The sequence below is a fragment of the Hyaloscypha bicolor genome (assembly GCF_002865645.1).
Source record: "Hyaloscypha bicolor E unplaced genomic scaffold K444scaffold_73, whole genome shotgun sequence".
NCBI classification, from domain to species: Eukaryota; Fungi; Ascomycota; class Leotiomycetes; order Helotiales; family Hyaloscyphaceae; genus Hyaloscypha; species Hyaloscypha bicolor.
In genome coordinates this window covers 1,024,295-1,038,163 of record NW_020194575.1, presented here as the reverse complement: position 1 = coordinate 1,038,163, position 13,869 = coordinate 1,024,295, and the positions used below count along the sequence as shown (strand labels likewise).

Here is a 13,869-nt window from a genome sequence, read left to right as displayed (position 1 = left end):
TTTCCAGGCCCTTCCCCTAAAAGCACATTTACGCCTTCGACAAGGGCTACCACACCTTTTCAGGGCTTCTTCCCTGTACTTACAAGGGAGCCTTCGCTAAAGGGGCCTATAATAGTTGCTTGTTTAGCGTCCGAGCGCTGTAGTTGCTCTACCAACAGCGCTATAACCCTAGAAGATCTACTTACCCCATGCGAATGTCTTATAGCGCATCTTTACGTAGATTTAGGGAGCACTACCTAGAGTTATAGGGCTTGTAGCGAGCTTCTGCCATAAATTCACACCCTGTAGAGCGCTGAGGGTCAAAATGCCCTGTATTCCCGATACTTTATGCCGTTGTCTTCGTACCGCTTACCCAAGTATCACGCTTCCTGATGAGATATAGACTGCCATGTATTTCAACCCATCAATAAATCAAGCCTCGGACTCCAGACTCTCTGGAGGGGAATTAATACCCTTGATCCACTCAAAGATACTACCCCTCAACTCCACCGCGGAGACCTTCAACAACTCCCCTGCCTTCTCCATCCTGAAAAAGTGCTCCGCCCGATTATCCCTCCAATTGACCCTAGTTTTATACACTCTCCCCTTCCTAACCGTCCCGTATATCTCATTCTTAAACAAAAACCACAACAGTTTAGCCGTGATGTCGAATGGTTCGGCCACACTCTTGCCATCCAGAACGAACAAGCAGAGTTTCTGATCTGAGTTTTTAGGCAGAAATGGAGCGTTCATAACATCTGCACAGACGAGGACTTTATCAAGATGGCTCTCATCCTTCGGGAGTTCGTCGCCTGCTTTCCAGTCGCGCCAAAGCGGACGGCCATCGAGATCAACTCGGGATGATACTCGCAGGAAGGGCTCTAAGGGTTCGCGCTTCCCGATGCGGTATTTTTCGTAGACCGCGTGAACAAGTTCTTGCATTGCAACGCCGGGGCTTTTCTTGTCCTTGTCCACCTTCAGGACCATCTTGAAAAGCAGACCGGCGGATGTGGAGATGAATTCGTCGCGGGGAGATAGAGGATCGATACCCGTGTTCTCCATATCCAGCATGAAAGTGCGCCGTGCCAAAGCTGCCACGAAGTCTTGCCGGACGCTGCGTTTTAGGAGGCGCTCGATAGTGCCGAGCATGTCTTCCGTTGAGCAGTTTGGAGGGTTGAAGCGTGAACGGCGTCTGACAACTTTGCGGAAATCGGCCGTTTCGATTAAGATCTCTCGGGCGTCTTCTGATGCAGCGAGGTACGTCAATTCGCGGACTTGCTCCCATGCGTGATTGATGTAGTAAGAAACGCGAAATTGAGCGTAAACCCTTGATTCCTTGCGAGCAAGACTCGGTCTTTGTTGCTCAGTCCCTGTCCACTTGTCTTCAATGTACTTGAGCACTTCTCCACTTTCAAGAACTACACATCGGCGATTTAGGGCTGCTAGAATAGATCGAGCAAGCGTCATGGCTTTTTTTGGGTTGTCGAAGTCTTCGAAGAAGGTGCGGGCATTGTCGGCAGTGAGGAAGAGGGCGCGGACACGGGACTCGATATATCGTCCGTCCCGGACAAGCCCATGGTGAGTTCTGAACCGAGCAAGAGGATCATGTGGCTCTTCGTCCTGCGTGACTGATGCTGCGTCTGATTGTGGGGGACTGAGCATCTCGTCAGGCATGAGCTCAAAGTTTTGTGCTTCCACTTCTTCCATCCAGGGCTGAACCTCCCCAGCCAGCGAGTAGATGTCTGGGTCAAAGCCGAGGGTCATTGCATCGTTCATATTTGAGGAACTCAGCATTTTGAGCTGTCGAAGGATGTTGGGCCGGTATATGTCGCGAGCCCAGTCAAGGATGTAGTCAACGATGAGGACCAACTGCATAGCCCCATCTAATCCGGTGATATTTCCACCCCAGAGATGCTGGATCCACTGTTCATTGTTAGCAATCGAGCTGTAATTAAGGGATTGGGGTAAAAGCTCACGTAGTTTGGTCTGCCATCTTCCTCGTGAACAAAAGCAGCATATACTCTCCAGTCCTCGCCACGGTTCGCCAGAAACCAGATCAGTGGTCCTCCCGGGACGTCCATTGTATTCCCGCGGGTCTTCAGCAAGTCGTATTGGAGCTTGAGAGCATGCTTGATTGGAAATGAAGTCTGGATCTCCATGTGCTCGAAATTTTCTGGTCCCTTTTCACCCTTTGCCTCGAGGAGGAGGAATGGGAAAAGAAGTGGATCCCCCCCGTTGTCAGGGTTAATGCTCACTTGCAAAACTTCTTCGATCGATCGAGGTCTGGAGTGCTCCGACTCTTCGTGGCTGTATACCTCCTGCAGGAGCTTCTCAAACATAGTAGTTCGCTGCAGGCCGTGTATCCGGTCTGGCTCCTTTTTCGGGTTTGGTGTCTGCATGTTAACTTCTCCGGGTTGACAAACTGCTTCTTGGATCCTGGAAGAAAACAATTCACTCAATCCAGGGTCAAGGCTGTGCTACCACTCAGTATTTCCACTCATCACATGCAGATTGAAGATGACTTACAAATCGTCCAAGCGGCCTGATGGGTTGCATTTGCACAACTCCCTCTTTTGTTGGCGCTCGACTAGCGAGGTCGTTCTGCTATTGCTGGAGGTGGGATTTGACTCTATCTCAGACCTCCATAATCTTTTCCGGCATCGTTTACTATTACACTTAGCAAGTAATAAATTATAATCGCTTCGTGGATCACTTACCAGGCTACTTCGAAATCAAATCTCACAAAAATCTTAGACTCGACCTCGTATCTCCAGCCAGCTTCGTTACGATTTTCCCTTCGACATTTTGCGGCATATTGAACAAGAATCTTTGCTCTGTTCCGATTTGAAAGCTGCCAAGGTTTGTCGGATGTCTCGGTGCTGGGGGTATATCCATAAGTGAAGTATGGAGTCCGACCTAAAGCCTGAATTGTTGCGAACTTGTCTTTGTGATCCGTCGGCACATTCTCATTATTCGCGGAATCTCTTGGGTTATAGATTGTTGGCTTCACGAAGATTCGAGCTTGCTTCGTCTGCCTCTTAAGCTCTCGGTAGTTAGCTTTTGACATTGCTTTCTCAAAATTCGGAGAATCTGGTTCTAAATGATAAAACAGGAGAAGGATAGGACATAGACCTGAATAGCAATGGTTGGTTATTGAAGATGTTGCGATAAATAAGAGCGTGGACAAATGCATGTAAAACACAGCCCACCACAGCCCCGCCACGGTGTGGGCGATGCACGATGTTCGTCAGGGGCTACAACATGCGAAACGAGGTTGGCCACCATGACCCAAGGCCTCGGGTCGGGGCGCTTATTTGACCCCGCCCATTTGTTCCACTGGACGATTCATACAATGAGTGTATCAAATGGTCGGGGGAGGGAAACGATGGGTGAACCAATAACTGAATCTGGTGCCGTCTTTTATTCATCGCATGCATGCGATGTTGGCATGACACGCAGATCGAAGTGAGGGGTTCTTGAGCCATCCGCAGAGGCTGTGAGTCTACCAAGATTGCGAGACGGAGAACTGTTCCACTGCTACGGAGTAGAGATTGACGGCAGGAACTTAACAGCGTTTTGATCATTGATGGGTACCGCGCGGACTATCCAGTCAGGACCTAGACTGTCATAAACCTTCGTCCCTAATTCACCTCTCCAACTCTTTTTGGTAAACACAGTCGGATACTTAATGTAATATCGAAGATAGTAAGGTGCAACGTCAGATGGTAGATTATGTCGTCACGTGTTTCAACCCGTGTTTCGCCCCTTTACTGCCACCCCCTCGGCTTCACGGTAGGCTTCACGGCAGGCTTCACTGCTAATTTTCATGTGATTCTTCTTACTCTCTTGTATTTAGCTTCAATCTCCGCTCTAGCTAGTTCTCCAGCTAATCACCTTATTTTCCTTCGCTTCTACTACACATCCCATACTTCACCTCACCTCCCCTCTACCTCCCATCAAAATTCACTCCATAATTCACCACCCACACTTGTATCTCTGGGAATCACGTGTTTATATCTTTCTGTTGCACGTCGCAAATCTTCTACTAATCCCCCTCTGCCACTATAAAACTTATTCCTCAGGGTAGTAGCATCTATCACTACAAGAATTACCACAAGGACTACGAAACAAGATTTACGATGTGCAACGAAAACGCGCGATTTCTAGTTATGACTCGGTGTCGGCGAGATGAATGTGAATCGTTGATTGGGGTTCATTACTTTCATTAAGGAGCATAACTTCTAAACCCCCTACTTCCGTGCTGGACGAGGTTAGATATCCGAGAATGATTCGTTCATTCGGTGAAGAAGGGAAGGAGGAAAGAACGCGTAGTAGCACTTGCCAGCTACCCACGCACTTTCAAGCCAAAGCTTACGATACTCAATGGGAAGATAGAGGAATGCGCATAAGGTTAATTAGCAAAGTGTTCATTTATTCGTCTAAAGCCCGGTTACTTTGTATACATACTGGGACGTTCTCGCCATGTCCTGGCCGACAAATACCATTGATTCCTTGACGTCAAAGCGCCATAAAGCAGGGAATACACCATGACCAAAACGTCCTACAGAGCAGCCAGATCCAATCAAGGAATCAGATCAAATAACCCTACCCTCATCCTCCTCCGTACCCTCAATCTGCATACCCAACGCATTCGGAACACCAATGAGAATCTTGCCTTTCGGAACCTTAACTTCCTTCACGCCAAAGTTGCCAAACACCTTCAATGTCTTGAGGTTCGGACAGCTGCGGAAGATACTACCGACGACGAAATCGTTGACCGATTGGCAAAAACTGATGTCAATTTCCTGCATCTCGAGGTATGTCTTGTCTTCAGCGAAGACGTTCTCGAACGCTTCGCGCGAGATGTGGCGGCAGGAATGGACGTTGAGGTGCTTGAGAGTCAAGCCGGAGTGAGCCATCAGGGCTTCGAAACCGGCGGATCCGAGACCGACCCTGTTGGGGTTCTCACGCGGCTCGGCGGCGTCGATGTGACGGCATTTGTGCAGGTCGATGTAGATGAGAGGGGGGTTAAGCCAGCCGGTGAAGAGATTGGCGAAGCCGTCATCGGTGAAGGTGGAGTTGTCCGTCAGCCTGAGCTTGGAGAGGTTTTGGCAGTTGTCGTGGATATCTTTCAATACATTGTTCGTGAGGTTATGGATCGTTGCAAGAGAGAGAGTGCGGAGACCGGCGCCAGTGGAATCAAGTACATCCGTGAGACTGAGGTCGCCTTCGAGGAAAGGCATTTGTTGGTAGAGTTCGAGGCTGAGGTGTGTAAGATTCGGCATCTTCGCTATATGGTGAACGCCCTTCGTCGTGACCTTTTGGTTGTGGCAGACCTTCAAGCGATGAAGATTTGGGCAGTGTGTTGCAACCATCTCAAGTTGCTCATCGCCAAAGTGACCATCTGTATTGTAGACTTTTAATGCACGGAGATGAGAGCCTTTCTCGGTCAAAAATTGGTCCCATCTCCCATCATCAATCAGATTCGAGCCATGGAGACTGAGAGTCTCCAACTCGACAGTCGTGCCAAGAAGGTGATCCATGACCTTGTTCTTGAATTGAATGGCATTTCGGAGGCGGAGATGCTTGACTGTAGGAACGATCTGAAAGATGCGGATGAAGTCATCGGAGGTGAGCTTAGCAGCATCGTAGACAGTAACAGTATCGGAGCCAGGTCTGAGGAACAAGTAGAGGGTTTCGGGAGTCATCAATCGCTTCTTGGAAAGAATGGCGGCAATCTTATCAACCAATTCATCCGAGAGATCACCGAGGCTGTCTGCATTGTGGACATTCTTCGCCAGGGTCTCAATGCAGAGAGTCATGAGATCCTTTGCACCAGGGTAGATGCCATCAAGGAGGTTGCTTTGTAGTTGTCTTCGTGCTCGTCCAGCTGCAATCTTTCTCTTCTTCTTGGCAGAACCCTCTTCCTTGCCGAGCTCCTTCGAGCACTTGGGACAGAGTAATCCACCATCTGGGCCAGCTCGGCTGTAGGCTGTAACACTAAATCTCTTCTCGCATAACTCGCAATTCTCCATCTGACCAGGCAGAGGTGCCATGCTCTCTTCGAAGATTGCTCGGGCAGCCTCATCCTCGTCCGACATATCATCATCCGAGCCATATTGTTTTCTTCGACGTTGGAATTGCTTCGAGGCTTTGATTTTCGCAATCGCTTTCTGTTCGAGGTGTGAGCGAGCAATCTTGATAAGATAAGAACGCGGGGTTTACCTCTTCTTCCTTCTTTCTCTTTGCAGCTTGCGCCTTGGTCTCCTTGCGAGCTGGAGCCACCTCGGATTCAGCCTCGGGAGAGGGGGCATCGTCATCGCCATCGCCACCGCCATTCTGCAGCGACGCTCGAGCAGCAGCACGTCTCGCATCGGCGTCTTGTCGAATCTGGTTGGCATTGATCCCTTGGGACTGCAGAGTGTCAGTTGCAACGCAGGAGTACTGTGGTTCAGCAACTCACAGCCAGGAAGTCGGTCAAGGCTGACTGTCTGTAGGGGGTCAGCCTCTGCTTCCACAACATGCCCCACATTCAACTTACGGTCCTCTGATCTGCCGAGCCGGTCGCTGAGGCGGACCAGCTGGTGGTGGCATGCTATTCGGAGGATTGGGGGGATTCCTGCACTGGTGTCAGATTGAATTGAGGGTGGGGACCAGTTGTTCCTACATGTTTGCGCGCTGCTAGTACAGCCAGCCTGCTTGGGGGAAATGATCTTGGGAAGCACAGAGGGGGATGCGAGTCAGTTGCTCGCGGTATGGCAGTCCTTGTGATGGTCTGTCCAACAACGTCGTGGTTGTCTCTTCCCGCTCGATGTAGAGTTTTCAGTGTTGAAGCGCGAAAGGGGCCGAAGAAGGGCGTTTGGCCCAAATCGATAAGGGCCGGCGCGATGATGGTCCGCGTCTTAAGTGCTTTTCAGCTAAACGAACCAATCACCGCTGCGCATTGCACGTGCACCCGCGTTCTCGCGTTGATTGATTTTTTGGCAGGCGTTGCAGCCCGTCCAAGGGATTCCCGTTCTCCTTTTCTTCCCATCAACACCACGGACGGGTCGTGAGAGTTATCGTCACGCTCTACTGTGCCTACAACAACTCACTCGACGGCTGATTCCAGCAGAAGCCCCCCCCTTTGACCTCCATTGTGGTCAGAGCAGCTTCTGCGCCCTGCACTGGCCTGCGGATCTTTTTGATTGCCCTATCGTGGCTCCCCTGTCTTGGCCCGCCCTGTCAGGCTGCAACCCCATCAAGAACCGCACCGCCTCGCATTGCATGTTGGCATTGTATCATTGTCTTCATGAAGATTGGGTTTTGAACAAACACTTCAAACCTCTTTGACTTGATTCCGGCGTCCTATCATGGCGCCCGGAGCAGCAAGCCGGCCAAGAGGTCGCCCGAGGAAGGTCGAGAGCCTTACCAGCAGTGCTGCCAGTTCGAGGCCTTCATGTAAGTTCCGGCTTCTCACCGCATGATTCAAGCTGTTGCTGCGGTCTTCCCCACGCTTGCTGCTTCTTATCATGGCAAACCATTCTGACATTCGTGGGAAACAGCTACCAGACGCTCTGCCCGCAACGACCTTCCTAAACTCAACAACAAAGGCACTTCCACTTCCATGCAATCAATCCCGAATAGCGATGATGCCTCGAGTTCTGATTTCCCAGAGATCTCGATGATTAGTCAATATACAAGTGCGAAGAAGGCCGTCAAGAGTCGGGAGTCATTTGCCTCCGTGGCTACCTCCAACGACTTTAACGAGGATAGCGGATACTCTACACCTGCAACCAGTGCTGCTGTTACTCCTGCAGAACAACAAAAATCCTCTTATGCAAAACGAGGTCGTCGACCCGCAGGAATTTCTGCAACCGAGTTCTCTACACCAGCTGTCAACGCTGTTGCCAGAGCAGCTGCTCTGCGAAACAGCAAGTTCTCATTGAACTCTACCAACAAGAAGCGCAAGGCCGTCGTCCTAGATTCTGACGGTGAGGGCGGCGACTCCGACAATACTCCCGATGCTCAGCTCGCACGCGCACTGCAAGAGCAGGAAGATGCTGCTGCCGACACCATGAGTGGCATGGATACCGACGGCGTCGTTCCTCGACGAACACCTCGCAAAGTCAAGAAGATCCTCCCAAAGATCGACTTTGCATCCGACTTTGGCGATGAATCCGACGATGGTGATTTTGAGATGACAGACTTCTCCCCTGGTCTTGCCAAGCGACCCAAGATCGAGCTTGGTGCCAGTGGTTCGAATACTATCAAGTTCTCCTCAACCAAGAAATCCAAGATCATCAAAGACTCTGATGAGAGCGATAATTTTATTGCGATCGACGATTCCGTTGAAGAAGACGATGACTCGGACGCTCCCATTCCAATGAGTGGTGGGATGTCCCGAGCCAAGTTTCCTAACATCAAGTCCAGCTCAAAGACTACTACTCCATCTTCCAGCTCCACACGCCGCCGCGGACTCGGAGCGCTCTCTGGAGTATCAACCAAGAAGGACAAACTCTCTTCTTCTTCAGCGGTAGGCCCCTCCAAACTAAACCGACAAGATACAAAGGCATCCACTGCCAGCTCTGGTCTGATCAGCGATGCCCCACTCGATCTTGACGACAGCGATCTCAGCAGCTCGGAGTTTATCTCTGATCTCTCCGACTCCGACCTCTCAAGTGGCGATGACAATGCTGCCCCGGTCCTTGGAACAACTCCTGTCCGTTCACGAAGAGGTGCTCGTCAACGAATCAACCTGTTGGAGGAAAGACACAATCGTCGTGGCAGACAAGAACGTGCTCGCCTCGAAGCACACCATCCAGAGCTCCACACCATGTGGCAAGACTTGGATAATCTCCCAAAGATTGGCTCCGTCACGATTGAGCAGCCAAAGAACATCAATCGCGAACTCAAGCCCTTCCAGCTTGAAGGTGTTGCCTGGATGCAGGCCATGGAGCAGACGGAGTGGGGTGGCGGATTGCTTGGTGATGAAATGGGCATGGGAAAGACGATCCAAGCAGTCTCCCTTATTATGTCTGACTGGCCTGCCAAACAGCCCTCTCTCGTCCTAATCCCTCCAGTCGCACTTATGCAATGGCAGCAAGAAATCAACGACTACACCGATGGCACCCTGAGAACCTTTGTCTTCCACGGCACCAATGCCCAGACCAAGGGGATTTCGGTCCAGGAGCTGATGAAGTACGATGTCATTCTCATGTCATACAACAGTCTTGAGTCAATGTTCCGCAAGCAAGAAAAGGGCTTCAAGCGCAAGAATGGTCTTCACAAGGAGAAGAGTGTCATTCATCAGATCCATTTCCATCGAGTCATTCTTGACGAGGCACACAACATCAAGCAACGCACCACTGGTTGTGCCAAAGCCTGCTTCGCGTTAAAGGCTGATCACAAGTGGTGCTTGTCTGGCACTCCATTACAGAACAGGATCGGCGAGTTCTTCTCACTTGTCCGCTTCCTCGATATCAAACCATTTGCGTGCTACTTCTGCAAGCAGTGTCCCTGCTCGACTCTCAATTGGGAGATGAACGAGGACAATCGCTGCTCTGGTTGCAACCACAGTGGCATGCAACATGTTTCTGTATTCAATCAGGAACTCCTCAACCCCATCCAAAAGTTCGGCAACAAGGGACCTGGAGCTGAGGCGTTCAAGAAGCTTCGCATCCTGACCGATCGATTCATGCTTCGTCGCGTCAAGCGCGATCATTCCTCTTCCATGGAGTTGCCAGCGAAGGAGATCTACGTCGACCGTCAATTCTTTGGTGAGGAGGAGAATGATTTCGCCGGCAGTATTATGAACAATGGCACTCGCAGATTTGAGACCTACGTCGCTCAAGGTGTTCTTCTCAACAACTATGCTAATATCTTCGGTCTTATCATGCAGATGCGTCAGGTTGCTGATCACCCTGATTTGATCCTGAAGAAGAATAGTGAGGGTGGTCAAAATGTTCTAAACTGCTGCATCTGTGATGATCCTGCCGAGGAGGCCATCCGCTCTTCTTGCCGTCATGACTTTTGTCGCGAGTGTGCCAAGAACTATTTGCACTCTTCTGGTATGCTTGCATCCCTTACTTGATATTTTCATGCTGATAATTTTTAGAAAACCCCGACTGCCCTGTCTGCCATATTCCCCTCAGCATCGACCTCGAGCAACCCGATATTGAACAAGACGAACAAATGGTCAAGAAGTCCTCAATTATCAATCGAATCAAGATGGAGAACTGGACCTCCAGCTCGAAGATCGAAGCCCTTGTTCACGACCTCCACGAGCTGCGATCCAAGAACATGTCCCACAAGTCTATCATTTTCAGTCAGTTCACCACCATGCTGCAACTTGTCGAATGGCGTCTCCGCCGTGCAGGCATAACAACCGTCATGCTCGACGGCTCCATGACTCCTGCCCAGCGCCAAGCATCCATCAACCACTTCATGACAGACGTCAACGTCGAGTGTTTCCTCGTCTCCCTAAAAGCTGGTGGCGTAGCTCTCAACCTGACAGAAGCCTCGAAGGTCTTCATCGTCGACCCGTGGTGGAACCCAGCTGCTGAATGGCAGAGCGCAGATCGATGCCATCGTATTGGCCAAGCTCGTCCCTGCTCCATCACTCGTCTCTGCATTGAGGATTCAGTCGAGTCTCGCATGGTGCTTCTGCAGGAGAAGAAAGCGAATATGATCAACTCTACCATCAACGCCGACGAGACTGCAATGGAGAGCTTGACTCCGGAGGATATGCAGTTCTTGTTCCGTGGTAATTAAGCTGGGCCTGTCGTGGTGGAATGCTTCCGGTTGTCTGCTGAGTTTTATGTTTCCTTCTTTTTGATGCTTGCGTTTATGATGTGCATATGGGGTGCCTAGTTGGTTTTTATCCGGGGCGTTTGTTCTGTGCAAGAATGTTTATTATGCTTGCCCTTTGCGATCGGGAGAATACAGATCACAGCACGAGCATAGATTGCAATACCACGAAAGTCAGACTCCAATCTCATTTTCACTGGTTCCGTTTTAGTCTCCGGAGGTTAAAAAAAACGGCGGAAACAAACGAAACCAAGATTTAGAGCGCTGCTGCTCATCACTTCCTAACCACTGCCCAAACCTCGCACTCATACAAGATATCCTTCGTCGCTAAACATGCCACGCCCACCACTGTATCAGGCGGCCTATGTCCCTCAGCCTCAGAATCCATAAACTCAATCCAAGCCTCCCCCCACCCACGCTCGACAACATCCAGTTTGTCCACCTCTGGGTTGCCCGTCACTTTCACAATGTAGTGCCGCACCTGTACAATGTCGCGTGGTGTAGCGTTTGCGGCTGCCAGGCATATTTTGATCTTTTGATAGGCGATGCGAGCTTGCTCCGGGACGGCTTTGGGGTTGGTGCTGCTGGATGCATCGATGCCGGTCAGCCCGGCCAGGGTGACGAGATCGACGGAACCCGGGATGAGAGGCGTGATGCACAGGTGGTTATAGGTGGGTGGGGGGAGGGGGACGCCTTCGGGGTTGAAAGTGCGGGGCTTGGTGTCTTCTGTCATGCTGGGTATCAGGTTTCTTGGTGTATGTGGGGCAGTGTTGATGTGGTGAAAGAGCAATTCACATGTGGATGATTTGAGGATTAGCGAGTACAGATAGATTAAAAGGAGGAGGTTTGTTATCTCTGGAGAAGGGTGGGAGTATCACTGACGTTGCTCGGAGACGCTAATGTAATACGATTGACACAATGGACTTACGAACACGTGATCTCCACAAGACAAATCCACGTCAACGACATTTCAAAAGAACTAGGTCATAACACCCTTCGAATTTCAAAAGCCTTTTCCACGAAGGATAAAAGAACCTACCCGCCGCAGTTCACACTAGCGCCGACGATATTATAGTTGCTGCACAGGAGGCGCAGTTAAGCGATGAAGCTTACTCAACCGGCAGAGCGATAGAGGGTTCTGGCACGAGGAAGTCAACCGAGGAAGTCCAGGTGATCTGATTAGGTTGTCAAGTGTGCTGGCGTGCGGATCTAAAGTACAAATTGGAGCTTTTTGAGTGTGCTATCAGAGTGGGAATTCTCTTTACGTCAGTCAGAATCTCTCTTGTTCCGTTTGTATGTAAGAACTACCGCCTTTACCCTGCGTTCACTTTCCTGGAAGAATGTCCTCCAATAGTTAGTACATTAAGATGAACTTACCCTGGGGCTAGGAATCTCAATGGATAAGACTTAGAAGGACATAAAATAGCAGACTTTTGGTAATATACCAGAACCCAACGTCTATTTCCACTCACTATTTGGAACTGACCTGAACGCAGAGCAAGGGGGCAGCTCTTAATAAGTAGTGTATAACCCATCCGTAACTCACTGTCCACCAGTCCCCAAAACATGCCGTGTGGACCTATCTAAGCTTCGACGGATAATCCGTCCAAGTGACAAATCAATCTCCCCCCCAACTAACTTTCAGGTAAGACTTCGCTTGCGAGTCAATGCATCCCAATTCGGTCAAACACTTCACTTCAACAAGTCAAGCATCCCTCTAGAATCAATAGATTCAGTGTACACAAGTACAATAAGTATCAATCGAGACAACATAAATCAACTAAACTTATGATTTCCATCTACACCAAATCTAACATCTCACAAAGAACCGGTCCCCAACCCACGCTCTCCAAAAACTCACAAATCCAACAACACCGCGTTCCTGACAATAGAGAGTTGGGTCTATATAAAAGAGCAAGTTTGGCATGTCTTGATTCTAAGACGAAGCAGGAGCGACAAGATGCGGGTTTTGGGTAGCAGGACGACGGAGGATAAGAAAGGGAGAATTCGGGCCTTGGCGGCGAGTATAGAGAGAGCAATTAGTAAGGCAGGGACTGGCGTGGGAAAGAAGGTGCCGGATCATAATAAGTCGCAGATTAAGGGGATGTCTGATGACAGTGAGAAGGGTTGGGATGCTGCAATAGGATTAAGGAGTACGGCAAAGTTACTGGTCGGTAGGAGGGAGTGGGTCTGGGAGTCAGGGGTTCTGGTGTTAGAATAAGGCTGCACTTGCTGGATGCAATTTCAAATTTTGTTGTAAATCACACTGCTTTAGCTCCTTATAATTCTTTCGGTCTTCAAAGCCTGTCCATTTCCCTAATCCTTCCGTCCTTCCGATTCCTTCCGCTATGAAGCGTGCCCCCCACCCAGCATGCATCGCCAACCTCCTCCCATTCTTTTTCTTCATATACTTCGTCATTTATTCTGTTCAGATGTGATTCAATGTGTTGATATGTCCCCGCGTTATCTGTCTGACTAGAAGAATGCGTTGGAGAGGGAATTGGCGGTGTGTGCTTACAATAATCCAAAGGCAGAGTGCTAGGAGCTAGAGATGTGCGGTGCTGAGCTGCGTCATTTGAATATTACCTCTCGATTCTATCTCATTGAAACTCAAGTGTCCGGCTCTCTGCTCTTGTCTCATGCCCTGATTCCCAAGTTTCACGTGGTTTTTAAATCAACCCAAAGGGCGACGAGTCTGAAACTTCTGTCCAAGGTAAAGCATAGGCGGCAGCATAGCTCCGCCCACGAAATTTAGATCTCTCTCCGCCGAAATTCGGTCGGGTTCGTAAGATCTTGTGTCAGTCTCGGCATCCGGAGGTAGGCATAACTCCGCCCAGAATGTCCAGATCTAACTCCGCCGAGAAATCGGTCGAAACGGACCTGCGGAAGTAAGATTGATAAGCCGAAGGCTCCATCACGGCACGTGACGCCATGTGAGGACACGGTCTGATTGGCCGAAGTCAACACCAAATCTCACATACCGCCCTACTCAGCACTAAAATTTTCATATCACAACGATCCACTTCCAGGTTCTCAATGTCCCTTGTATTATTGTACCGATGCTACGAAAATACGAATCTCGCGCTCGGCGGATGAGTCAAC

At 50.0% G+C, this 13,869-nt stretch overlaps 4 protein-coding genes across 4 annotated transcripts; 1 reads left to right on the top strand and 3 right to left on the bottom strand.

The window, feature by feature from the left end:
• Window positions 1-411: 411 nt before the first annotated feature.
• K444DRAFT_529304 (uncharacterized protein) lies at window positions 412-2,378 on the bottom strand (the record flags this gene model as incomplete). The annotated part of the gene is made up of 2 exons (XM_024874797.1): window positions 412-1,902; window positions 1,956-2,378. 2 exons carry the CDS (start codon window positions 2,376-2,378, stop codon window positions 412-414), a joined length of 1,914 nt encoding a protein of 637 aa, XP_024736871.1.
• A 1,858-nt stretch (window positions 2,379-4,236) lies between these two features.
• On the bottom strand, window positions 4,237-6,820 carry K444DRAFT_613010 (DNA repair protein-like protein Rad7). The gene is made up of 5 exons (XM_024880255.1): window positions 6,647-6,820; window positions 6,521-6,598; window positions 6,443-6,470; window positions 6,205-6,393; window positions 4,237-6,152 (listed from the first exon to the last, which is right to left on the bottom strand). Coding segments are annotated over exons 1-5 (1,875 nt in total). The 5' UTR covers window positions 6,649-6,820; the 3' UTR covers window positions 4,237-4,574.
• Window positions 6,821-7,208: 388 nt separating this feature from the next.
• Window positions 7,209-10,886, top strand: K444DRAFT_403171 (uncharacterized protein). The gene is made up of 3 exons (XM_024872541.1): window positions 7,209-7,419; window positions 7,524-10,028; window positions 10,076-10,886. Exons 1-3 carry the CDS (start codon window positions 7,332-7,334, stop codon window positions 10,729-10,731), a joined length of 3,249 nt encoding a protein of 1,082 aa, XP_024736869.1. The 5' UTR covers window positions 7,209-7,331; the 3' UTR covers window positions 10,732-10,886.
• A 155-nt stretch (window positions 10,887-11,041) lies between these two features.
• On the bottom strand, window positions 11,042-11,500 carry K444DRAFT_529036 (YjgF-like protein; the record flags this gene model as incomplete). Its single annotated transcript, XM_024874770.1, has 1 exon — window positions 11,042-11,500. One exon carries the CDS (start codon window positions 11,498-11,500, stop codon window positions 11,042-11,044), a length of 459 nt encoding a protein of 152 aa, XP_024736868.1.
• Window positions 11,501-13,869: the final 2,369 nt, after the last annotated feature.

Excerpts from the sequence above, each read along its gene's own strand:
- K444DRAFT_613010 (XM_024880255.1), bottom strand. Across the intron at positions 6,394-6,442 it reads CCTTGACCGACTTCCTGGCT|TCCCAAGGGATCAATGCCAA; the intron begins GTGAGTTGCTGA and ends GACACTCTGCAG. Across the intron at positions 6,153-6,204 it reads AGAGAAAGAAGGAAGAAGAG|AAAGCGATTGCGAAAATCAA; the intron begins GTAAACCCCGCG and ends CACCTCGAACAG.
- K444DRAFT_403171 (XM_024872541.1), top strand. The coding sequence starts at position 7,332 with ATGGCGCCCGGAGCAGCAAGCCGGCCAAGAGGTCGCCCGAGGAAGGTC. Across the intron at positions 7,420-7,523 it reads TGCCAGTTCGAGGCCTTCAT|CTACCAGACGCTCTGCCCGC; the intron begins GTAAGTTCCGGC and ends CGTGGGAAACAG. Across the intron at positions 10,029-10,075 it reads GAACTATTTGCACTCTTCTG|AAAACCCCGACTGCCCTGTC; the intron begins GTATGCTTGCAT and ends GATAATTTTTAG.